A 27163-nucleotide genomic window follows, 5' to 3' on the forward strand; every position below is an offset into this window, starting at 1 on the left:
CATTAGGCTCCATTACAATCCATGATAACAAAATCCTCCAAATGGTTCTTCACTCATGCAGCATCATCTAACTCCATTGCATTGGAAATACTACATCGACTGCTATCCCTGTGTGTCCAGAATGAGGCTTTTTACCTGGTTATGACTGCTAGGAAGTGGTACTGTCCCTCTTTTTCGGTGCCACTTGGTGTTTGGTGGGGTTGAGCCATTAGAGGGCAGGGACAGGGGGGGTATTTATGGTTTATTTCTGGCCACAACAGCAGAAAAGGTGGAGCTGTTGATACAGCAAGTCTGTCGCTCACATTGTGTCCGTAACGCTGCCTCTCAATAGGCAGCTGTGTTGGCACACGCTGCCCTGCCTGTCCGACTGCCTGCCAGCAAGCACTGTGTGCGGGCATAGGGAAAGGGAGCCAAAAGGAATCAGCAAACAGCCCCGCTCAGCACAAACACACACAAACATACACACACTCTCGGACTACACCCGAGCTTAACTGCACTCAACTTCCTCACAAATTCAGGTTAGTGTTATCATTGAGATCAAATACAGCTCTTTCATGAATATCTGTTTCTGTCCATGGGTTTGACTAACAAAGCCAAGTTGCTTTGATTAGATTCATGTCAGTATTATTTGCAAATGTTGCTTGGCTAAATAAAACTTTCAGTGTGTGATTTGATTTAAAATAGAAAGACACACAACACTAGTCAAGGAAATACTCAGAAAGATGGAAACGTTCCTTTTTGAATGTTTTACAGGGGTAAACTTATCCGAACAAAACACTACACAGACACTGCAGCTCAAGTCAAGTAAATTTTTATTAAGAATTTATTCACTTTAGGACACTGGCCAGTACAACACAGTGTAATATACATCTTTACTTTCAAATTAAAAAAGGACAAAGAAGGACATAAAAAATAAACCCTCAGATTTATGACAAAGTAAAACATCATGTACATAGAAACCAGGGACAATCGCTCCAAAAGACTCGATCAACACATTCACTTTGTATTGCATGAGCACTCTGATGAGTTCACCCAAACACGGGAGGACACGGTCAATGAAAGTGGGGGGGTGGGGGGGTAGCAGAGGTCAGTGCTGTAGTGCATCAAGTGAAAAAGTGCTTAATAGAAGCTCAGAGTCGGCGGGTGGATGGCAGACATGAAGAGGAAGCTGTAAAGCAGGTGCAAATAGTCACATTTGTTTGGAGCGATGCGGAAGGGATAGAGTCATTTGAACAATGTATTGAACAAACCATCCCTCCGCTGCGCTGGAGTAGTGTGAGCCAACACCCTGACACTCTGGGCCAGTCAGTTTGAGCGAAGCCTGGTTTAACAGCAAAGATTGTGCATGCACATAACAAAATAGAGGGGGGGGGGATTGCACATTTTCTGGAAATAAAATGGATTGTGAGCTCTACAAGTTGAATATGGCTTTTAATGGATGCTTACAGTTACAATCATTCAATGTATTAAAAAGTGAGAGGAAGACAGGTCGATTAGTGTTTTCATACATGATTGAAGAGTGTATTTGTGCTGATAAGAAGTGTGTGCATGATTGACAGATGCAAAGTCACTTGGCCAAAAGTCCCCCGTTCTCTCTTCCACAAAAACAAATATTAGATAATGAGACAAAAAGATACATAGTATGCAGCAATTGTGACACTGTTAGGCTGTGGAGTGTATCAAAGTAAAAGGCGTAGGAGCCTTTATTGTAGTGATGCATCTTAATGCTCTCTTTTTTTTCAAAACTAGCTCTCTGTCTTTGTTAAATCAACAATAATACAAATATAACATCTGATTACTAACATGATACACGCTTCCACTGACCATCAAGTCAGTGGTGATTTGTTCTCTGTATTCAAGACTTTTAGTGACTGAAATGTTATCCTATGGCGACGCTTGTGTGATTCCGTCGACAACCTCCGTTGACTGATAAGCACATATACCACAGACGTGGCCAACTTATACACATTAGTCGAGGAAGGAAACTAGATTATAAACATCTCGTAGAGGATAGGCTGGATTGTCCTCCAGCACGCGATGAAGCACGTCCAGGGTGAAGAGGCGTCATGGTCCCACAAGTTAACCATTTCCTGAAATGCAGCTCGACAGGAAATCATCAGCTTTTTGTCCTCCCTGCCCCCACCCACACTTCTCCTGGTCCCTATTAAAGTGTTCATGTGAAGTCCCTCCTGGTACAAAAGAGCTCCCACTGATTCAAGCATGAAATGGATAAGCAGAGCAGTCTGATGGGTTTTTTTCCTCCTCTCTCCTTGCTTGATTTCTTTTTCCATAAGACGGAGACTCCATAAAAAGGCACCATGCACATTTATCGACCCAGATGGGAAGAGAACAAAAAACACAAAACAAAACCCAAACAGAAAAAAAAATACATCAGCAGCGGTAGATTTACCCCTCCTACTCTCTGGGTCAAACGTTAAGGCTTCTGTTTCTCATAGATTCATCTGTTAAGGCAACCTTGAGGAGAGAATGAGATGATAACAGGTGTTAAAAATTGATATTTCTCCCTTACAGTGAAAGAAAGGTAGAAAAGTCAAAAACTATCTCACCTCACTATTTATTTAGCTCTCATTTTCATATTGACTCAAGCGCTTCTTCGACTTCAGCTCTTTCAACCACTGAGGTGAGTCCTCCTCACTGCAGACACAAGGGACAGACAGAAGAGGACAGTGAATGCAGGAAAAACAAAGAGCTAAACAATGCGTGAAAAAATCCTCATGACTAGAGAGAAGAATTCCTCCCTGCTGGATTCTCTTACCCATTTTCTTTCCCACCAGGTGGGGGCAGTACACGCGCTGCCCGTGGGAGGAAGGGGGACTTAGGGGAGCGGGAGAGCTGGGAAGGGGAGGGAGACGGTCCGTCAATTTGATTGTCAGAATCGCCCCTCTTCTTTAACTGCGCCTGACAACAGGAATAGGTCATGCTTAACTTTTTTAGTGATGAGTCATTCTAGTTAATTTCTTAATAAAATCCCATTGATACATGACCAGAGAGGTCAGAACAATTACAGCGCTGTGCAATATCACTATATAGCATCAAATCAGACTGCTTAACAAACTTTATATTTGGTGAGTGCTTACAGTGGATTCATTTTTCTTCCTCCTTGTATAAGGCTCACCTTTAAAGCTGAAGGGTCCACTCCAGGGAACAGGGCGATCCTCTGTGGCTGAGAAGCAACAGCAGGGCTGGCGTCTGCTCTGGCCTGTTCCTCAGAGTCCGAGTCATAGTTCTTACTCTCAACCCTCTCCTCTGTCACAGGAAGAGCACAAATGTATATTATTTTGTGAATGGACAGCTGACGCATTGAAATTGCATTTGAACAAAATTAAACTTTAGACTGTATCATTTCCACATATTTCTGTTCAATGTGTAATGAAGAAATAGGTCATGTGATTAAATCCAGTTTATGACATCTTGTAAAGTTTGGCTAGCCTTGTTTGGTGCCCAGTAGGGTTAAGAAATATGATGAAATATACTGTGGGATGATAGATGTTTGGCACCTTTAGAGATTTTTGCCACACTGTTCATACTGTCACAGCGATCCCTTTAAGATCTCAGATAATGTTAAGCCACCACTGCTTTAGTGGATTTAGAGGATTTTAGTATCAGACAATGAAGTAACCTGAATTGTCAGGTACGTACTGGATTATCCAGTATTTCTGTCCAATATAGTTTATAGTTATTTGAGCTATATTCCAGAAATCTATCACATTACAACAAATATATAATTATCTTGATATAAAATGACATATATGATAGCAGATTTAATTTCTATTACCCACTTAAAAAAAACAAAGACTTCAGTTCTAGTAGACATGCTAACCTGTGGAGTCTCTGTAAAGCCAGTCCCCAGTGGTTCCTCCCTCTCCCTCTCTCTCTCTCTGGGCAGCATGCTGACGGACAGCTCTGGTGGGTCTTGTCCGCGGTGCTCGCTTCTTTCCCAGCTGGGCTCTGGAGCGGAGAGCGCTGTTGTCTAACAGAGTGGTTGGGGCCTGGACATGCAAACACAGGGAGAGAATAAATCCAGGGCACAAGAGTCAGTGCAGTCATGAGGAACATTTGTTGCTAAAACATGTAAGAGAAACGAGAGATTGATGAGGGGCACGCGTGGTGGTATTTGCCATCCAAAAAGCTCGGCTGTGGTTAACTCGGATGACACTTACATCGGGGAAAGGCAGAAGCTGGTTCTCGGATGACGATGATGGAGGAAGGCCATCCGGGGTGTCGGTATCAAACAGCGAGGCATGTTCACCTGGCGTGTGCAATGGACTGGGCTTTCTTGGTGAAGAGCTGAAGTTGCTCTCTGAGCTGGGAGTAGCAGGAGTCAGACTGAAAATGGTTAAAAAGAAGGAAAAAATAGTTTTGAAACACCTCTAAAAACAATTGTGTGGCTGCTGTGAGCACAGCTACAAATCAAACAGAGTGTGAGTCACATCTTTTCTTTTGTTCCTGCCTTTACTGTGGGAAGCTGTGATGTAGATGACACACTTAAAGACAGACTGTGGGCCTCCCCTGTCACCATGACAGTTAACAACAGTGTTTCATACATACTATGCATTTAAAAGACTGACGTCATCTTATTCATCATGAATATAAAAAAACACCAAAGAAACTTTTTTTACAGGTTTTTTAAAAGATTAAAAGAGAATTAATGGGCTTCTTTTCAGCTTGTCAATGTTGTGATACTATTTTCTCACCACAGGAGGCCAGTAACAGATTGCAGGAGAAAACTGGAGCTACTGACTGTTTGTGCTCCACTCGAACCAACTACCGCATTTCCTCAAACAGTGGTCAGGACCTTTATTTATTTCAACTGCATAGGGTACCAGGCTTATATTGGAAGCAGGTTTATATTAGAGAGAGGCCTTTATTTCTTATTCCCTCTGTCTGATGAATATTTACTTATATTTTAGTACGAAGCCTCCTTCTGATCTGCTTTGTTTGCTCTGTTAAATTTGTGACTGCATGACTGTAATTACGTTAATTTACTTACTTACTTGTGATGGTTGGTTAGAAGGCTACTCCCAGAAATGGAGTTACATCCAGGTTACTACTACTTATGTATAGCTGGCATGCATATTATTTAACAGGTACCAGAAGGTTTTTCACCCATGTATTTTCCCCTGCCCTGTTTTTTGGGGTCGGCTTTTATTTGTTAGTGTTGACCACACACCCAGCCATTATTAGAGACCTGGCTTTTAATTGACTACCATCTTTTATTTGATGAAAAATGGTAACTGTTTTTTATTCCCATTATTTACATTTTATATTCCAGCTGAACCGTACACATTTGACACAGGTACACAGCTAGACACAAGCCTTCAGACAAGTTTAAATTAAGTTTGGTTTAATCCAGTTATTCTACATTAAAAAATACAAAAGTTATTTCCCCTTTCAACTTTTACCTACTGCACTTGTAGATGTGTTGCATACCATTTCATGATGGACAGCTCAGATAATTTATTCACCTGTGCTGTGTGCACATAAGATGCAGGTAGTGCAGTCAGAGTGTGTGTTTACCTGTCGTCAGTGCGCAGTCCCGTCTCCCAGGTCCCATACTGACTGTCAGTGTCACGCACTGGAGTTTCTGAACCCTTCCCCTCCTCCTCACTGCTCACACTTTGCTTCTGCTGCACCTAGAGGCAAGAGGGAGAGACAGAGAGATTATTAATGAATGTGGAGGAATCAAATTGGATTGAAGTTATATAACAGACTAGCCTGAGAGACACCAAAAGCAGGTCTCTCATTGTGTATGCAACTCACACTTTACATCAATGCAACTTAGTGAAGGTGACATTATCTCACCCTAGTTGTTAAATGTTTTTGTGAATTGTCCTTTAATATTTATATAGCTAATACAAAATAAACAGGTCGTATTTCTGTTTAAGTGACAAGAATAATAACCTGTTATTATGAATAATAAAGTACAGTAGACAGTAAATTGTCATCACTACTACTGAAGAGCCGACAGTGTCGTGGTTGAGCGGCCTGCAGTGTTAAGACGGATAATGAAAGGTGAACGGACGAGTTAATGGAGACGGGACCAGAGCGGGGACAAAGACCAAGATGGGTGGGTGGGTGATTGAGTGTGTGTTTGCTGTGTACTGAACCGTGCCTCTTTTAATGAGGCCTGTACAGAGGACATACTGTCTCAAAACCAAACACGGCTCGCAGAGGCACGCCTGCGCATGAACTGATAACCCTGGCCTATATAGGAAAAAAACAATAGAAAATCCTTCTGTCCTCAGATGTTGCCCGAGGGGTGGACAGAGAAATGTGATACACCTGGCTCGGTAATTGCTCAGGTTCCTAGACTATGAGAGCGGCTCAGTTCAGCGGTGATGTTTATTGAGGAGTGACTGTAAGTGAATGCAATCCTTGTTTTCTTTGTACATGTGAGAGCCCTGCAGAGGGAAAAAAAAAAGAGTTGGACAGAGACAATGAAAAAGAAAATCTGGAGTGTGACTCTGAGAAATTTTTGATTGAGTGAGTGGAAGATAAAAAGAACAGTGGAGCCAGATTTCATTCGTCAACTTTGCCTTTCCTGGCAGAGTAAAAAAAGGAAAACAGAGAACAGTGAGAATGGCATTCGATGCCGCTGCTCCCTGCGTCTGAGAAAGTACTTTTGCTCAAGTTCATCCTCTTCTCAAGGATTTACCGCACTTGCGCTTTGCAAGTCGACATCACAGGGTCACACCACTTACCCTCTCGAATACACACACTTTTGAGCCCTGCGTCCACCAACAATTGAGCGGGGAACAAAACACGGAGTATAAATGAACCTGTAGGCTGATCATACAGAATCAGGAAACAAATACTCCACTTATCTGGTGTTCGTGATGGGCTCGATTACATGCAGCAGCTAATTCAACCTTCAGCTTTCCACAAAGAATGGCTGCCCAGAATAAAGTACGGCAGTAAGTCTGAACAATGAAACAATGTAGTGTGTGTCACGATAGTATCAACTGAAGCAATAGATCCATAACACATCTAATGCATGGGGGCAGCCAGTATGTACCTTTCATTCTTCTTGGGTTGTGACCTGAGTTATAGATACAAACATATAAGAGATATAATATAGATATAAAAATATAATGAACACATTTATTGTGCTGAAATAGCTCATTTACAAAGTTCAAGGGCCCAGTGTGATTTAAACAAAGTGCTTAACCGATCGTCTAACAGTGTCTGAAAACCCCTTTCCGATGACGAAGGCTGCCTTTAATTTTTTTTGTAATTTTCCAAAACAGGTGCATCCTCTCTTTTTTCATTTTTGCGTTACTATTTCTGTCTCAAGACTTATTAAAAGTTTGCACCATTATCCCAATTTTTATGATTTCTAATGTCTTCTGCCTCTTTATTACAGCAGGTCTGCCTTCCAGTTTGCTTGAAACATCGTACAACCCAGCTTGATTGAAGCATAAACTGTCTTGATGAGTGAGGTGGCCCTGTAGGGGGCATCACTGTGAGCATACTATCTAATTACTCAATCTTCGCTTCAGCTCCCGGCGGGGTCCTTGGTATTATGTCATCCTTCTCTCTCTTCTGCCCGTCTTAAGCTTCTGTCAGATTTGTCAAAATGCCAAGAAAAAAAATCAACTTAAAAATAGGTCGTATAAATTCTGATGATAAAAATTCCTATCGTATGTGTGCATGAGTGTTACACAGCCTGAACACACCCTGAACACACCCTAACCTGACCAGCATAGAGGAGGTATATTTGCCTTTGCTGGAACATGTTTCAGAGAGGCGCCGTTATACAACTGCTGAAAGAAAGGACTTATGGCAGCCCACTCAAAGCAGCAGCTGAAAAGCCTTTAGAGGCTCATTCATAATCTCATGCCATTTATTATTCAGTAAAATAGGAGCTTTTAACAGCCTTGGTGTTTAACTTCAATTGTTTTCTTTCTGTTTTTCTTTTTTGGTGCAGTTTGCATTCATCTCTGCATGCTACAGCACCGGATCAGACAAGTTTATTGACCCAGTAATAAAAATAAAAAAACTTTTATGACTGATGCTCGCAGGTATAGTCTGTATTATCAGAAACAAACATGGAAAATGTGGCCTACCAAAACCAGCAGGTCTCGTAATTATGATTTATAGCTGTCAGAAGGCAAAGCTTTTCCTTAATAACATTAGCAATAGCCAGCTTCCCCTAGACGACGACAGGAAGGGTGTGTCAGGGGGAAATAACATAACAAAGAGCGGATGAATGGAAGGATGAAGGAGAGAAAGGCTTGATCACTGAACAGGACTGACTGACAATCTGCGGAGGAAGGGGCTGGAACGAGGTCTTGGAAACTTCTACTCAATAACGCCGAAGTGCTACGCGTGACCTGTGACACATTCACACAGGAACGATCTCTCCTTCAACCTAAACAGTGAAATGGAAAGTGAATAATTGCTTTGCCGCTACTGTGAAAAAGGGGAAGTCTGTAAAACATCTAAACAGATGGTGTTACATCAGAGTGGTGAACACAAAGTGAGCAGCTACTGTAGATGTAATAGTGAATTAAAAAGAAAAGAGCATCAAAAACATAAGCCTTTAACACCGTAGAGGAATGTGTGTGCATCTTCAGAACTGTAGTCTTTAAATGGATAAGTGGGTTATCTTGGGTCTGAATTGACTATCCCAAATAATGTAAGACTATTAACAGCCATAAAAACCGCCTCAATCACAACAGTAGACCCTTGGTATGTCTCCACTCTCCATTGTCTAATCAATCCGGCTGGGGCAGGGTGGGAAAGTATGCTATGCTTGCACTCATGGACGCAGCGGTAATCAATATCAATATCCTACAGATATCCTAACAAGTGCTCCCGCGAGCACTAATCTCATGTCAACAAATGGGCATTCTAGCCCCACGTCAGGCGGCTTACATATAGAAAAAAACGTCCCCTGCTAGGTCAAGCTGAACAGCACTGTGTTATTCTTTTCATTACATAAGTGGTACATACAGACGAGGGGTTCAATGCAGTGCAAAGCATCTAGTAAGAAGGGAGGGAAAGAATGTAAAAAACCTGACTTGGCTTAAGAACTTGGACCTGACATCAGCTGAATGTCGGGATGTGGCCGAGAAGGGAGCAGAGACTTTAAAAGGATTAATTCTCATTATTTCCAGTCTGGGGTTTATTTTCCTGTTTTTGCCAACATGACTATTGTATGAGTTCATATTTTTTGACAATTCAATGTAAAGATATTCAAGAATAACCATCACCTGTCAGTTATTATCATCAATTTGACATTTGTTTTTAGTAATGCTCACATAAATACACGTTTATATCACAGGCTGCCAGTTTTGTCCTGTGATTATTTCAGTTGTCTGTTTTACATGTTTTCATTGGTTTAGCTTGACAACATTCACACAACACACATACATTTAAAGTTTAACATAAATTAATTACTAAAAATATTACTGGACATTATTTCTCTTGACAATAAATTTCATTTAATTTCCTTTTGATTATATAAATTTGAACTTCACTGTTTAAAAAAAAAATTGTATTAAGTTCTGAATTTCTTTAAATATTTTTTCCATAGGTTTCCCACTTGCATCCACAACACAAGACACCAGGAGGGTGATGTCAGAGTCTTGTCGACACCAGCAGTTGTCAGTTTATATTTATACAACATATGATATGATGACACAAATGCCACAGCAGAGTAGTTCAGTAGTCTAGCGATTTGGGTTGATATTATAAATTAGTCAGATATCAATATCCATCTTCAAACACTTGTACAGCCATTTAAAATATCATGTAGTGCCAATACAGCGATTTACAGAGAGATTCAGTAAAGCAACAATAAAGGTCCAGATTAAATATTAAAATCTGCTAACTGGATATTGACTGTTAGCAGTTGAATTTGTGGTACTGCAATCAATGGGTAGTTGTGATTTCCACATCCTCTCCTTCCCCTCACCCATTTACGGTCTACCTGGCCACTGTCCATCCCACTCAGCTGGCCTCTTACTGTCACTCATCTGCTTAACACCGGCCCAGAGGGGAGGCCCACGGCTCTTAGACACCACAATCACATCTGTACAGACCGACTAAAAGACATGTCACCACAGCTGGTAGTCATGCAGACGCCATGAAAACACCTCTTATCTTAAGGAGTTGTGACTCATGAGGTGTTGCACTGCAGTTTAGCAAACAGGCGTAACCTAAAGATAGGAATGACTCTACTGCAATGTATCCATGTCCCTACATGGATTTATAAATCTGTCCTGTACACAGAGAACAGAGCAGTGCCTATTACAAAAAAAAACAACAAACTAAAAACCACATACTAGACGACATAATAACCTGAAGAACTAGTATAACAACAGTGTTGTTAAACAAAGAGACATTGTGTCAAGGACAATGTAAGATAGAGAAGTGATGACAGGAAAGACAGATAGAGAGAAAGAGATGAATGAAAGGCAGCAGGAGGTTAAAAAGTCAGAAGGAGCATAACGAGGCAGATGGATGAGTTCCTGAGATGTTGGAGATGTTTGGCTTGAGACCAAACTGTCGATGAAGCAGCAGCTGTTAACATGGTGACACTGCAGAAGTGCACGACATTACTGCAAAATGCCTTCAATTCCATGTGTGCTTTATTTAACTCTAACAGATGTTATACTGCGGAGTATGTGCATATAGTAAATATGTAAGAACTAACAGCTATATCAGTCAGTTGGATATTGGATATATTGGTGTCGGATTATTGTATGCAGTTGGTATCAGCAGTGGAAGACGGTACCAGTGCTTCCCTGGTGTGTGTGTTTGTACTTTAAATGAGTGTGTTGTCTTACAGCAGTGGGGGTGTTGGGTGCGGTGCGCCTGCGTAGGGACAGACGTTGCTGGCTGCGCAATGAGAACCTGCGGATAGATTCCCTGCTGCGAGATGCCAGGGAGCGCAGGGAGTTGGTTCTCTTGAAGTCTCCGGTCCCATCCTCTCTCCCCCCTCCCCTCTCTACCGAGCTGGACAAAAGGCTGATCGCCCCGTGGAGTGAGCGTCGCACATTTCCCACCCATCCTGACACCTGAGAGTGTGCCACTGACAGCTTGTCCCCCAGATACTCCATCGTGACCCAGTACACTCGACACCTGCCGTGTCAGAACAGAGCCTCCGAGCTGAGCTGTGACTCTTCTTATCACAGCAGCAGGGAATCATTAGAGTCTAGTTATGCTGGAAAAAGGTAGCAGTCCCGAGGAGAGTGACCTAGGTGTTCGCTGGTGTGTGATGCTAGGTCAATATTGCAGCAGTGCAGAGGGTGACAGAGACGACAACAACACAGCACAGCCGGTCCGACTTGGAGGTGACAGTGGCGTCAGCTGCTTATAGCACTGCAGCACGGATACCGCCAGCCGGTTCCTGACCGTTACAGGACTGAGCCTCTGTTCTATTTCACTTCTAAATGGCCTTTCTGCGGTGCAGTCCCAGTGGAGCCATCAGGACTCATCACCATCAAGGCTCCAGGCTGTCGGCCTAAAGTGAATTGTGAAGCTTTCTAATGTCTATTTCGATGCACACAAGATATGCTTGCTGTGATATTCCTGCCTCACCAACCGAGTGGGCATGTAGAAGTTACGTAAGGTTGCTCTGTGTCCAACACTTACTATTAGTTATGCAGGGCACTACTCTGTGAGAGCGCCTGAAAAACTGCTGTGCTGGCAACCAACAGGTTTCTCTACCATGTTTCTCTGGCTTCAAGTACAGAAAGTGACAACTACTCAAGTACAGAACCGAAAAGCAGGAATAACAATATCACACCCTCAACACGTCACTTATGTTTGGCAGAACATTCAGTTATCTATTTCCATCACATAGGCAGGCTGTGCTAATAATGCCGAGGATGAGAATTGGACTTTTAAGAGCACTCTGTAACACCTCCGTCAATTCTCCAGGTGTGAGCTTGTCCGTCCTGATCCCAGCCAATCTGACAGTTCTCCCAGAGCTGCTGTGTTTCTTCTGAAACAAGGCCCAGGTTAAAAGTTGAAAAATCCATCCATCCAGCAGGGTTACATTTCCACAGGTCCTGATACTACAGTGGGTTATGCTATCTTCTGACAAAAAAGCTGCGAGGAGGAAATGGTGCAGGACAGCTGGTGGTAAAAGGAAAGCTGCTGTAGTCATTCGTATCCCATAAGGAAAAACCAGAGGGCAATCAACGCAGTACCAAACAGAAGAACCAGGCGAGAATACTGTGTGGTGGGGAAGTCAAATCCAGGGGAGACAGGAGAAACGGAGAGAAAATGTTCTCTCCTCGCCTTTTTCTGCAGGTACGGGCAGGTAGGAGAAAATGCGTCAGCAGTGCTGCTCTCTGTGCTCAGCACTGTAGGACTCACCGTCAAGGAGAAACAGGGTGGAGAGAGGGAGTGTGGAGCAGAGGGCAGAGAGAGCGAGAGGGAGAATGGGAGGTCCCTGATTCAGAGCGGGAGGGAGAGGAGAGGGGAGGGTGATATATGTTCTGCGGTGCTCTGTCGCTCCAGCCTGGTTCAGTTGCATGGCGAGACGGTGAAGTATCACAGGCAGAACAGAGAAGAGGAAGGACAGATGATTCTATTAAGATTCATCATTCAAAATAGAAACAGAAGATTGGAGTGAAATGAAAGTGGGGATGAGCAAGTGAAATTTCATCAGATAAGAATGAGTGCATGATACAAGTTTAGGAGAAAACTATAAATAGCTGGATTAGACGTGCATGAGTGAGAGGAGTGAAAGGACAGGTGGGGCTGCTCCAAAACGACGAGACTGTACTCTCATCAACCAGACTTGTCAGCACAATGAGACCCAAACAATGAATCACAATGGTCCAAGTGAGTGCTTGTTTAAATCTGACAGCAGAACAGACTACAAAATATGTTTTCATGTATGCCAAAAAATTCACAGGTTTCAGTTGACCTGTGCTGATGATCTTGTACCTCAAATAAAAGAATAATAACCTACTCCAGACGTACTTCGGGGAGTTAACCTCAGAGCAAACTGGGACAGAGGCTGAATCACTGTCCACACATGCCCCCTACAGGTAATCTGGTTAACATGTCTTTGAAGTGCTGAGCTAAAGGCGAGTCCGCTGTGAGGTTCTCAGTTTCCAACAGCTTACAAACAGACCTCTATCCTGTACTCCTCAGCAGGAAAATGGCTGCCTCTTCTACAGTATTACGACTGAGGACAGAGTGACTCCATCTGAAAAAGCTACACTTATCATATTTCAGATCTGAAGTTACTTTCATGTAACAAAAATATATTATTTCACTAATATTCTGTCATCTCTACTCATTATCACTTATTGCTGAAACAATATTGCAATAAATTGATGAAAATTCATTGACAACTTGATCTAAAACAGAAAGGGCTGAAGGGCATTAGTCACTTTTGGAAAAAAACCCCGGTAAAATAGGGTCCAGGTTCAGCCTGTCAAATGTTAGGATTTGCTTGTCTTCTTGGTTTTATATTCTCATAAATGGAATATTTTTGGGGGTTTTGAAGTGTTGCTTTGCCAAAAAACTATTAAAATAAGTCATTATGGCCTCTGAGAAATGTTCATATATTACAGACTGCATATCCCACATCTAAATGAAATAAATTCTTGTCCGATTAATCAATGATGACAATAGTTTTTGTTGCAGCCATACTCAAAATAAATTGGTGATCAACAAATAATGCGAGCTCAGATCAGAAACAGTAGAAAGGTTCACTTTTTTCTGCTGATTTTAATGAAAGGATTACAATTAGACTTTACCACAAAGATGTACAGACAAAGAATTGTTCTGGATACAATATTAATGTTTTATAGCCAGAGGAAGCATATAACTGCTCCATATTACACTAAATACTCATCATGAACATTAATATCCTCTACTGGAAGTGACTCACAGATGCTCATCACTTCCCCTCTTCTGCTGACATCATCAGTCCATGCAAAGCAGCAGCCAGAGACGCACACGCACGCACATGCACACAAAGAAGATACGGGATGTAGCTTGAGTGCATACAATATGCTGTATATGATAACTACCTGCTGTAGTTTCAGTATTATGTAAGAGGACGTCTCTCACAGAGAAACATCTGTGAGAAGAAGACAGTTGTGCTGGTACTTACCCAGAGGCAGTGTGGAGTCAAGCAGCATGTCCACATGTACAACACAGCTCCCCGCCCGCTGCCCATCTCTGCTCTGCCCCTGCTCACCAGCCTCAGACCCTCTGACTTATCCATATGATGTCACCACACACACAACTATTAGCTCATTGTTTTGAGTCTGAGGATGCTTCCGCTCGTAAATGCAATCCAAGGAAATTAATTATCTCATATCGGGTAACACTGACTTTTGGGGATTTTGGCAGCACATATCTACATCTTAAATATGGCAACATTACCGCACAATGTTCGAATGTTACATGGTAACATTGTTCTAAATGTATAAATACAGAGATAATAATCAAGTTATGTCACATGATTTTGTGAAAATAAAAATAATAGTACTCAGAGAGGTGATGACATACCAGTTATACAGACGTGTGTTATTAAGAAGGAAACAACAGTATGGCTACTAATCCTCCATAAAATCTGAAATCCCACTCTTCAGCTCCCGAGAGGTTTTTATGCAGTGTAATCCAACCTACTGTCATTTTTATATTATTTCATAACATCCAGTTTTATAATCCTTTATTTTATTGCATATTTATTGATGTCTCTGCCATTATGGGACAGCATCTCTGATACTGTTGATCTTCTACTGTGTGCAGCTTGGGCCCATATGTTTTCTAAGCTGTGAAATGTACAACTTGTGCCTGATGAAACAGCATTGCAAGAAGCTACACTGCTGCCACCGTGTTCAAGTTCAACATCAGCCAGCAGCATCAATCCAAAAACACACAAACACTGACAGCAGCAACACACACCAGGAAGGGGCGAGAATGATGCACTGAAACACAACCAACCACTAGATGGCGGAAGTGACCTTTAAACTCATGACGACTTCAGTTGCACTCTATCATGCCAGTGTGTAATTAAATGACACAATATACTGTACTTCTGGATTCATAGTGTAGGCCAACAATTACAGTCTCAATGACAAAGAGTCAACATAACCCTACTCTGTGTATCTTATCTCTATCTAAACCGCATCTGTTTCAATGCTGATGATACATGTAATGAATACAGCTGTGAATAAAACACAGGTGAATTCCAATTGACCCATTTCAACTTGTATGAAAAAACAGAGCTGAACAGCAAGGTTAAAGTTAGGAGTGTCAGGTGTAACCATGTGGCAAGGAGGAAAACAGTAACACAACTATTGTGTGTCTGCAGGTCACATTATCATTAAAAGGCCATTTCACTTCACTGCTTTCACTGAGCTGTGCTCACACGCTGCTGACAGATGAGCAGTGACAACATGTACAATCCTGAATTACAGGCCTGAGAAGGTGGGTGGCTGCAACTTCCTCAAAGCATGACGTGCGATGGGTGGAAGCGAGTCTAGCAGGCTGTACCTTCAGCATTAGTCACAGACTATTTAATATCTGAGCACAGAAGCGTTGACCTGTCAAAGTTTAGTGAACTACATTCCACCTCTGCCTCCTGTCTCTCTTTAACGCATGAGACCTATGTACAGGCTCTCAAACACACACATTTACACCGCTCCCTCCATGTTTCCAGAGAGCTGTGTGAGAAATAGTCCGATAATGATAGTGATTGTAATGAAGCTAAAACTAAGCTGCTGAACTTGCTGCAGCTGGACTCACCCAGCTGTGGCGGTCCTGTTCTCTGTGGGCGCTGCGACTCCTCATCCTGGAAAGGCTTCCTTCCAAAGCGCTGCTTGAAGGGGCCGATCGCCGTGACACACTGCGGGAACGCATCCTGTTCAGCTCCTAGCAACACAGAGACACCAGAGTCAACTTCGCGTGAACATCATTCTGTTTGTATGGCCGATACAAACAGACTGAGAAACTCAACTCTGCATACTGCAGTTGGCCTGTTCAACCGTGCGTCTTTAAAAATCATTTTGAAGTAGGTGATGAGGTGTTGAGATTGCCATCTGAGTAGGAAGTAACCTTTTAAACATACTTATTTTTTTAACATTCAAACATGTTTTAAATCAGAGTCCGAGCCCCACATATTAATATAATATATTTTAGTAATCTTGTAGGCCATGTAAACATTATCTTAATGACAATCTGAGCCCCACTCATTTTTAGTAATGTTGTATTCAAACACATTTTTATCTTGACTTCGGTCCAAGTGTGAAGTGTCTTTTCTATGTTCTCTCTATGTTTATAAAGGTTAAAGATGTCAGTATACACTACTGCAAGCATGAATTAATAAAAATCAAATAAAAATTAACAAAGTCAAATTATGACTTTATATGAACACACCTGAAGTCTGTTCATTACCTTGCTGAATGTTGTAGAACATTGCAATGTCTGTGAGAGATATTCATGTGTCACATCATTTTGAATTGAATTGACGTCTTGATTTTCTCAGCACTCTTGATACAGGGTGTCACTGCAGCAAGTATATGGCATAATAATCTGGAACAACTGGTAAATGCACAATGTGCATGTGCATGGCCACTCATCTACTAGTTCAAACAGGCACATACACTGCAGCGGTATGGTTTAGCTAAGAGTGAAGGAGCATAGATTAGTTGACATTGTTTTGCTTTAGTGGTAAGACATCTTTAAGTGGAGATAGTAGAGAGATGACAGTAAATGAGGGAGGGAGGGAGGCAGTTCACGGCTGGTGTCTTAACAACTAAGCCATTGAGGTCTCTCACATTATGATTTTTTAAATGCTAAAAAATGTAAAAATAAACTGTCCATTTGGTGTCTAGCAAACATGCAAATATAATAACAATAGCTCACTGAAAGAAATGGTACTGCCCCACTGACCTTAGACTATACTGTTTGTTGCTCACTGGTGATACATACTGGTGCCTATGGTTAATTGTTAAGTGTTTCAGTAGTATAGTATTAAGTAGCATAGTATAGTAGTAAGTAGTATATAGAGTATTTATCTGAAGAGGAACAGAGTTTTACTGTTTGTTCTAGCACATCCAAGACTTTCTGCTTTCTGGCAGTTTAGCTTTTGGCAGTTTTATACTGGAACGATGCCACATTTAAGGTGTGTATTAAAAAGCTATGACTGTGTGCACTTTGTCCTATTGCACTTCATATCAGGTATCAATAAAACTATGTAAATCTTGAAGCACTTTAAAACAGGTAATATTTTATATACAGTACTACCTCCAGCTTTATAACATAATATTTTTCAATTTGCCTCCAGACAAAAACGTTGATTTTAACATACATACATACTGAAACTCTTTTAAAGATGACAGAATTGTAACATTTTCCACGTAAAGATGATTAATGTCTGATTCTGATTGAATTCCTTGGATCACTCTCACTCACCTGGGATCCCTGTGATCTCCTCTGGCTCCGGACCTCCACCCTGCTGTCTGCAGGAGGCTGTGGTTGTCTGGGTAACCAGATCTGGTCTGCAGTAGAGCTGCTAGAAAATCCACCAGGAGAAACACCAGTTTTGGCCTCTGTCCCAGCAAAAGGTGCTAAGTGAAGTGGGTCATCCAACACACCAGACCAGTGTCTCTGTGGAGCTGTGAGGCGTTCCTCCTGCCTGAGGAGGAGTTGCTCTTGGCTAGGTCTGTTGGCGTGTTTTCTGGGTTCATCTACTGGTTTGTCCACAGACATCTCAACAAGCTGCAGCTCCCATGGGTCTTGTGGAGACGTCGTCCATGCTGGGCTTGTGAATCCGACTGTCTGCGCTGGCACCTTCCAGCTTACATCCCTCTCAGGCTGTAGCCAAGCCCCGAACCCAGAGTCTACACCCTGAATACTAGAAACAGGAAACAAGTCTTTACTGGGGGAGGGCTGAGATTGAGACGTGAAAGAGTCTATATCAAGGATGGAAGATTTGTAGGACTCCTCTGCTCTGGGAGATGGTTCCTTCCATCTTGTTGCAAGATCGCTGCGTTGAGAAGTAGGCTTTAAAAATGGTTCGTTTCGGAGCACAGAGTCCAAATCCACCACTTTAGGCCGAAGAGGTGTTGACTCCAATCTCAACCTCTCCTGCTCCTCTTTCTTTTGATTCTCTTTTAGTCGCTGTCGCTCCGTTTCTTGCTGCTTGGCTATATGTCTGATTTTCTCTGCCTCCTCCCTCTCCATCTTCTCCTTCAGTCTGCGTTTCTCGAACTCTAACAATTGTTGTTGTTTCTCCCTCTCTGCTTCTTGCTGTTTGGCTATCTGTCTCATTTTCTCTGCCTCCTCCCTCTCCATCTTCTCCTTCAGTCTGCGTTTTTCGAACACTAACATTTGTCGTCTCTCCCTCTCCGCTTCTTGCTGTTTGGCTAGTTGTCTCATTTTCTCTGCCTCCTCCCTCTCCATCTTCTCCCTCAGTCTGCGTTTCTCAAACTCTAAAATTTGTTGTCTGTCCCTTTCAGCTTGCTTTTGTTTTTCAAACTCCATGAGTTGTCTTACCTCAATCTCTTTAATTCTCTCCAGCTCCTCCTTCCTGAGCTTTTCCTTATCGAGTTCTCGCTGTCTAAACCTCTGGTTCTCTAATTCTTGTCTCTCCATTTCTAGTTGTTTCTGTCTCTCCCTTTCTAAATCTCTTTGTCTCTGTCTCTCCTGCTCTCTCAGCTTCTCTCTCTCCATCTCCTTCAGACCCTCCTTTTCCATCTCCCTTTGTCTTTCCCTTTCTTTATCAAGCTCTTTCAGTCTTAACATCTCCTGTTCTAGTGACATCTGTTTCATTTTTTCTGCCTCCTCTCTCTCCATCTTCTCTCGGAGTCTCTGCTTCTCGAGTTCCAACACCTGCTGCCTCTCCTTTTCTTTCTGCTTCTGTTTTTGAAATTCCAAGAGCTGTCTTCTCTCCAACTCTTTCATTCTCTCAAGCTCTTCCACTCTCTGCTTTTCCTTTTGAAGTTCCAGCAGCTGTCTCTCCCTGTCCAGCTCTCTCTGCATCTCCTCCTCCCTCTGTCTCTGCTTCTCCTGTTCTCGCTGTCTTGCCTTTTCCAACTCTCGCCTCTCTTCTCTGCGTTTTTCTTTCTCGAACTGACGCTGCCTCTCTCTTTCGAGTTCTCTTTGTTTCTCTCTCTCCATCTCTTGCCTCTTCTGTTTTTCGAGCTCTAGCTGTTTCTGCCTATCCAGTGCATGTTGTTTCTCCTCAAACTCCTGCTGCTCCCTCTCAAAAGCTTTCTGTCTCTGTCGTTCATGTTCTCTTTGCCTCTCCCTCTCCTTCATTCGTGCGAATTCTAAATGTGATTGTTTCTCCATTTCGAGCTGTCTCTGTTTTTCCCTCTCCAGTTCTTTCATTTTGCCATTGTGTCTTTCAGCCTCGTTTTTAAGTTCTCTTTTCTTTTCTACTTCCATCATTTCCTCCATCTGTCTGTCTAACGCTGATCTGACATCCCCGTGTGATACGTGGCCCCTCTTCTTTAACTCCTCAGCTTGATCTTTTCCAAAAGCTTCATCTAAAGATGGATTCCTTCGAACTGGAAGAATCTTTCCTTGAGAGCTTCCCTGTGCAGACCTGACAGAGAAATCACTATAGGGTGCAGCTGTGTCCCCTATGTCAGGTCCTGCCTCTACAGGAGAAACTGGCTCCTGTATTTGGCCAGTCAACGCAAAGTAGGTCGCCCTGGGTTTCGGCTGTTCTTCTGCCTGCAGCATTTTCAAACGTTTGGGAGCTGCAGCCACTTCCTCTTGCTCTGCTTCTCTCTGCCAGTCTCTGTCTATATTCAAAGCCGCCTGTCCTTCCCTTTGTGACTGCTTTAGTATCCCTTTCTCTATGCCTGCGTCATGTTCAAGACCTGAAGTGGTCCATTTCGGCAAAGATCCAACTCTCAGATATCGAGGCTGCTGGTCTGGCATTACTGCCAAAGCTGGTTCTGCTTGTGCTAAACCGGACCTCTCTGACGCCGGCCTGGTCCCCTCTGAGCGTCTGGAGCGTAAAGTCATGGCCTTATCCTCCCACTGAGCTGATGGGATGCTCTCACTCACTGCCCTGCTCTCTTCCACTGCCTGCACAGTGTCGAAGGCATGTATCACCTGTTGAGGACCTGACGGAGATACAGGCTCTTTGTATGTAGCGGTAACCAGAGTTCCCTCATCCTCACTACTTGCTCTCCTATATGATGGGCTGCTTAGCGAGTCTTTGGCCTTGTTTGCAGGTTTACCCTCATCCACCATCAGCACACTGTGCTTCTCCACCACATTTTCAAACAAGGATGCCCGTACGGTCTGCACTTCACCGCTGGGACAACTTTCCTTGGGAGTGGCGCCAAACATCTGTCCGGACTCAGGACCTTCAGTCATTGAGGCCTTTGTGAGCGGCTCTTGGTAATCGTTTAAATCCATCAATGTCCTCTGGTCAGTGGGGGTGCTAGCTGACTCTTCAGTCTAAGAAAAGTTAGAGATATACTGAAAATTGTTAAGTGATAACAACAAACCCATACCCTGATCCAATCCAGCACATTTCTACAAAACCATTTTAATACTATGCAACAATAAATATAGAGTCATTGCAAAGAATGAAAAGCTTTAAAAATCTACTCTAAAGTGAAACACTTATTATTACAAAACCAGACATCAGAACAGATGTAACTTGCCAACTGAACAGGAGAAAATACATCACACAAAAGAGTTAGTGATTAAATGAACAACTGTCAGTGTGGAAAACGATATCCCCTTGTTCTATGTTGGCCTCATAAGAGTGGGTGTGGTGCAGAGGTGGTAATCAAAGCCTCTCTGTGTTGACCTTTTCCCAGTGATCTCCTCTCTCCGTGTTTCATAACTAGCAGCCACCACAGGTAATTATTGTGCCGGCTGTCTAAGGTTTCACAGCTTTGTATATCAATGGCAGTGACAATTGTTTTTGCTGCAATGCACCATTTCCTCTAGGGAAATTTTCTGCCAAACACAGACTGACAGGGGTCCACAGTACATGTAAGCACTCTTTTATCTCAAAGGTGTATTTTACATTGTCCTGTTCATGCCTAACAGTAAATATATAGGCAGATACACGATGGATTTTAACTTCCATCAAGGTTATTTTTTCCCTGAGGCTTTACACGTATTAGGATTTTGCAAATGCACACATGGTCTCTTTTGGTTTTGTAATTATCCCTTTATGCCATGACATGACAAGAAACACACTAAAATGTAACATTGTGTACAGAATAGCATGTGAAAGCATTTTCCACTCCGCTGTAATAGTGTTCCTCATGGTTACTCTCATTTGTTTGCTAAATATAGACCAAGCCCAACAGAAACCAGGTACTACAAAGTTTAGTCCCTCTCTTACCCTCCTCTGAGGCTCTTTGCTGATGTCATGGCGCTCTGTTGCCTCACTGAAGGAAACACTGGCAAGGTCTGGCGACCTATCAGATGAAAACCTGATGAACATACATCACACAAGACAAAGCCATGCATGACAATGGGACTCTTGGACAAAGACACAGGACAAAAGCAAACTGAGATGTTACGGGCAGCTCTTACCTTTTAGTAAGGTCGAGGGGCAGAGGGCGAGGCTTCAGTGATGGTTTCATAATGGGACTCTGAGTTGGCGGTGTATCTACTGTCAGTTGCTTGATGAGCTGTTTAACACCTACAGCTGGTTCAGTTTCAGGGACTGGCTGCACTGGAGAGTCAACATCAGACACTTGGTCCGTGACACCTGCCCCAGGAGAGGAGGACGAATCGAGGAGGAGACTGATTCGTGACTTGATGCTAACCACACGCTTATCCCCATTAGTCTCTTTCTCACTTATTTCTTCTATCTTTTTGTTGCTTTGGTCTGAGATGACAGGTTTAGCAACAACATCAGTACTTTGTGGTGTGGTACTCTTCAGGTTTTTCTCTTGCTCTCGCCTCTGCGGAAGTGCTTTCTCTTCTGGAGTGTTCTCCTTAGTGTCTGCCTTGGGAGTTTTACGGTGTAGTGACAGTCCAATGGACTCAAACTTGGATGTAAGATCGGCTGAAAGGGGTCGTCTCGCAGTCCAGCGAGGGGCAGGAACTGGTGCTTCCGTCTTGGTTGGACTGCTGAGGAAAATAGCTGATACAGGTCTGGGCCTTGAGGCTCTGGGTTGGGGTCGCAGTAGCACAGCTGCCTCCGGTTTACTTTCTTCTTTTTCCTCTTCCTCTTGGCCTATCTGAGCGAGAAAACCCATGGACTTGGCTCTGGTAATGGACACTCCACCTTTACTGGGTGTCATCTGGTCCTTCTCTTCGTTTTTGGTAGTTCCAGACCACTCTGCTGCAGGGAGTTTTTTAAGGCTCTTGGAATAAGCCAAGCTTGAAGCACTAGGTTTTTGTCTTTCTACTGGCCTAGGGGGAGTGGGTTTGCTGGGGTCTCCAGGGTCAAGAGGAGGGGCTGGTTTAAACGGCTGGACTACAGGCTTGGTTGTTTGCCCAGTATTCAACTTAGTAGATGTTTTGAAGGCTGTAGGGGCAGGACGGTTGGGGTTGGTTGACACAGGGCTGGGTTTGCCAGTGGTTACTGGTTGCTGTGGTTTTGGATTGCATGGAAGGTCTGGTTTGTATCCGACGATGCGAGTGGACTCTGGTCGGGGCTTAGTGTGGGGCTTAGGGGCAAGTATGGGCTTAATAGTGGGGTTTTTCTCCATAGCAAAAGGCTTGGGAGTGAGCCGTGGTTTGGGGCCAGGAACAGGCTTATTAGGCTCTGAAGGGATGATATGGGACTGGTTGATGGAGGGGATATCCATGAGGGTCTTATTGCTGGAGTCAGTCAGGGGACTCAGGTGAAGTCGTCCTCCCACCACTGTCCTCCCAACCTCCCCAGTCTGAACTTCCACCTGAGCTGCCATCCTTGTCAACAGCAACTACAGATACAAAAGAAGTTCTCCTCAGAATAACAAAACCAAAATGTGTCTACATCACTTACATACTCAATTGCAGATCTTCATACTGGAGAATCAGACTCATAATTAGCCTCTATCCTGCCATTACTGTGGACTTTGTCTTGGGAGTGTCTTACACTGCAGCACAATGCTTAACCTGATTGAGAAAGATATTTACACACGGTTAATGATGACTCTAGAGGGTTAAAGGAACAATGCTGAGAGCTAAATGAAGAATGGGCATTATTAATCAGTGACTGATCCATTTCTGTCTGTTACATACACGCAAGACATTTTGACAAGTCTGTAAGGGTTTACATTAAGAAACACACAGCTGTACATTATAAAAATAATAATGGCTGAATTTTGTTCTGCTGCTTTGGTTACAGGGTCCTGGTATTCGGTTAGGATTAGGCTTAGTGGATATCCAGATTGATTTTAGAAAGTCTCGACAGTAAAAAAACAACAACAATTTTTGCAAATTGGACCTTAGCCACATTTGGAGGTGGTATATAATGTGATCCCAATTAGAGAGTACAGAGAACAGTCTGTGGACAGACACTGAAATAAACTGTGTGCTGGAACTTTGGGGGGCTGATGTAGCTCAATTTCTCATGCTTCAGCGTTGAAAAACGCATCACCAGCGTACGTAGTTACTGACGCCTATGTTGTTACTACAGTAACCCATGCAGATAGGCTGGTGATGTCTGGACACACAAATCCAGTCTGTTCCCTGAGTCTGTCTTTAAGATCTGATTTGAGTAACAAATCTGATTTTCCTGCAGTCTGAACAAAGCCTAAAAGGTCTGCTGTGACAAAGCCCCATTACGACAGAAACTGGCAACAATAAATGGGATGCAGCCATGATTTGGTTAATTTATAACACTTGTGCTTTTGTGGCAATGACATATGGAAAATGACAGCCATAAAAATGGATAAATAGTGATTAAAATGTGTTTCCTCTTTTTTTTTTAAACATGGTTTTTTTTTTCAAGAGAGCCAGAAATCAGAGTCTTCTCCTATGTCCAGTATTTTCATAATGCAGCACCTATTTTAGCCTAATGTGTTTTAAGTGTAAATGGACGTTTTAATGCAGCTTACCTTTATAACAGATTATTTTTCATTTGTTATGACCGATTCTAATCCATCACATAACTGCTGTAATATGTGCATCACTAATCTGAATTAATCTGAATAAATCATGCTGTTGTACCTTTAAAGGTGGATCCTGTGACAAGGGGAGGAGCTGGAAACTGTACAATGTCATTGTTTTCATGTTGTAACACAGGCAAATCAGGCTTTGACAGTGAATGAGTGGTTCCACTGCAAACTCATACCAGACTGCCATCACGAGTCAGCTCCTCCCCTAATGAACTTTTGTAAGATTATTTTAAATTGACTCTCCAATCTAAAGGAGGTACAGTGATGAATATGAGATAATCAGTGTTTATCTGTCTGTTCTTTTCACACTATGACAATAATCAGTTGTATCAGTTGTTTCTATAGCGAGAGTGAAGATAGACAAACATTACAACTCTCTGTAAGCCCTTTCAGAGGCTCCCTCTTCACATCTGATAATGCTTTCCACATGTTTCAGTGTTGAGATACTTGACTATACAGACTAGAAACAGTTTTTCTTTTTGGAGGGAAAAAAACATGCTGGCTCAAACTACTATTAGGAATCCCAGCATATCTTACCTGACCAGATGTCAACCGTCTGCCGTAGAGCTCTGGCTTTTGCTGTAGCCGAGCAGCGATGACATATCAGACAGGAGGAAGGAGTTGGAGGAGCCTGAGGGGAACACACTCTGTGTCAACAAAGCGCACAAGCTTTTCACTCAACACGACGGCAGCGCTCAAGGCTGTTGGAGACAAATCACAGTAAATGCTTCTTCACTGTGGTGTTCTCACACCGCCACACTGAAGCAAACAGATGATAATGTTTACACGGACACAGACTTGAATAAACACGGTCACACCCATACATTCAAGCTGATGGCATAAGTCCAGACATAGAACAAGCAACAAAATGCACAGCAAAGTCATTAACTCAAGCTCAACTGCTGTGTTTACCTTTTACTTTTCTTACAGTTACATAATGTTTTATATCACTGCTTGTCTGCCATCCTTCACACACTACTTACTATATCTATGTAAATTCAATCTGTGAATGTTGGAACAACAAATACAATAAACTATACTGCTGCTGTCTGTGTGTTTCCTTGTGTCCGTGTGTCTGCTCATTTGCCCTCAATCTCATTATATGCATCAACTGATGCTTGCTCAAAGAGACCGTAAAGTTGAAAACTTGAACTTTAGTTGTTGACAGGAAACGCCTTCGCTAAGATGGAATGCTAAACATTCACTCTGATGGCGGGTCAGGCAACACAGCAGGGATTAGGAAATTGTCTGTCTTATGCGGGCTCAGTAGACACAGGAATATCCTGTACAAACTTGCACAAAAACAGAAAGAAAAACAAAAAACACCATGATGTCCAAATATTTCTTTAAGCATGACCTGTTACACAATCAAAACATTTGGTGGGCATCTTCATAGGCATTTCTTTTATTTCTAGCACTTACATAGAGACAAAGGGCATAGAGCAAACCACCACAGTGTTTGTTGTGTTTGTGGTAATAGCAAAAGATATCCAGTCAGTAACCTGGTTCATCCAGTTATACAGAGAAAATTTCCTATCATTCACAATAGACAACTTCATGTCAACTGATCCATTAATAGCTAAAAGAAGAAGTAGGCTATAGTTTTAATACGGGGAGTTCTTACATGAAATTGTTATGCTTAAAGACCGTAATCCATAAATTAAACCTGTCTGTATTATTATTACTGTATGCTCAGTGTTGGAGATAGGCCATAAACTAGTAGATTACAAGTGAGATTGGCATATTATCAAAAATGAGCTAATAACACACTTATAAATATTACAAGTTATGTTTGCAAATGCCACTGTTAGCCAAAGGCTTACATTACTTTGTACCTGTCAAATATGAGTTAGGCAGGTGACCTACCTCCAAAAAAGGACTTAAATAATGCCGCTCATTGAATGTTAAAACTGTTAAAATAACTGGATTAAACTTAGTGATTTTTTAATACTGAATACATTGGTTTAGTGAGTTAAATTCCTCATATCAGTTCCTATTAAAGTCAGTCTATTCTAGTCTGCAACAAGTGTTAACCCGCCTCCTCCTCCCTGTCCGGTCTGCTCACCTAATCTACCTCTTATGGTGGACACAACCCGGTCCAGCAAAAGTATGAGTTGGCCTGCTCACAACAGGGATGCGTTTAATGCGCCGCAAATATGCACAAGTGTTACTGTGATGCATTCAGAGTAAGCGTGTCTTAACAGTCCCAGAGACTTCAAATAATAGAGAAAACAATTACGCATCAACAGCTCGCTGGCTAGCGACCGAATGCTAACAACTCAAGAGGCTGAACACGCAAAATGGAAACACTGACTGAACCTGTCTTTCGCTGGATGTTTTAAACCGAACCGCAGACAACTTACCAAACAAGAAAGTCCGTTTTTTGGTCTTTTTTCTCTTTCTCTTGTCTTGTCGAAGCAACTTTAAACAAGCGACATTTCGCTTAACTTGGCCGGACAACGGCGAATCGTGACAGTGGACAGGTTACTACAGGGGTTAGCACAGGGGCTAAGTTAGCTGGTTTACTTAGCTCGCTCTCCGTTCTCAGGTTGCGGTGTTGTTGTCAGCCTGGACTCACACAGACTACACAGGCAGCGCTCAACTATCAAAGCCTCTACAACAGAGTCAAGCACCACAAGGCTTCCGGTTGAGGTTTTCAAAATAAAAACACAGCACGAGTACAAGCCAACGAGATAGGCTAAGGTAAGGACACAAATGACAAGAAACGTGTGTTTTACCGGTCAGGACCAGAGGCTTACATGTGTGTATTAGTCTAACCTACATTTCTTCAGCGAGCGTCAACCATAACAGCTCATATTTCCAGGCAAATCTGCGGCATTTCCGGTCACTTGTTGATCTAAATATGAGTAGCTTGACGCACCTTTACTTAAATACTGCTTGGAAATGGGACGATAGGAATAATTAAAAATGAACCCAGTAAATCTATATAGTACTAATTGACCCTTATTCCATATAAAAATAACTATATTGGGACTGGCTGCCAATTTTCTTTTTTAATTATAAACACTTTAAGCTAGTGAGCTTAACGTCAAATGAACAGAAAACCCCATATTATTCAAACGTTTCAGCTACCTTAAAATGAGAAAATAAATTTCATT

At 42.5% G+C, this 27163-nt stretch overlaps 2 protein-coding genes across 4 annotated transcripts in view; both read right to left on the bottom strand.

Annotated features, from left to right (window-relative positions):
- rnf10 (ring finger protein 10) overlaps window positions 1-27163 on the bottom strand; it is a 131488-nt gene that overhangs the window by 96327 nt on the left and 7998 nt on the right. The gene's annotated exons all lie outside the window — the stretch shown is intronic.
- si:ch73-138n13.1 (titin homolog) lies at window positions 796-26575 on the bottom strand. Of its 3 annotated transcripts, none has more exons than XM_062417821.1 (13): window positions 26408-26575; window positions 24582-24675; window positions 21523-22865; window positions 21329-21419; window positions 17419-20424; window positions 15751-15876; window positions 5539-5654; window positions 4182-4347; window positions 3842-4010; window positions 3137-3267; window positions 2777-2919; window positions 2568-2655; window positions 796-2475 (listed from the first exon to the last, which is right to left on the bottom strand). In XM_062417821.1, exons 3-12 carry the CDS (start codon window positions 22848-22850, stop codon window positions 2580-2582), a joined length of 5352 nt encoding a protein of 1783 aa, XP_062273805.1. In that variant the 5' UTR covers window positions 22851-22865; window positions 24582-24675; window positions 26408-26575; the 3' UTR covers window positions 796-2475; window positions 2568-2579. The 3 variants fall into 3 exon arrangements, with proteins under 3 accessions (XP_062273805.1, XP_062273806.1, XP_062273804.1); XM_062417822.1 differs by having other exon boundaries at window positions 2573-2655; window positions 24582-24745; XM_062417820.1 differs by having other exon boundaries at window positions 24582-24745.

This window comes from Scomber scombrus, chromosome 4, assembly GCF_963691925.1.
Source record: "Scomber scombrus chromosome 4, fScoSco1.1, whole genome shotgun sequence".
NCBI classification, from domain to species: domain Eukaryota; kingdom Metazoa; phylum Chordata; class Actinopteri; order Scombriformes; family Scombridae; genus Scomber; species Scomber scombrus.

What these genes read in the sequence shown, in the direction of transcription:
- si:ch73-138n13.1 (XM_062417821.1), bottom strand. Translation starts at nt 22,850, where the DNA reads ATGGCAGCTCAGGTGGAAGTTCAGACTGGGGAGGTTGGGAGGACAGTG. An exon ending in GGACTGCGCACTGACGACAG is followed by an intron (nt 4,348 to 5,538) that starts GTAAACACACAC and finishes AACCATTTTCAG; the next exon opens with TCTGACTCCTGCTACTCCCA. An exon ending in AGCTTCTGCCTTTCCCCGAT is followed by an intron (nt 4,011 to 4,181) that starts GTAAGTGTCATC and finishes TTGCATGTCCAG; the next exon opens with GCCCCAACCACTCTGTTAGA.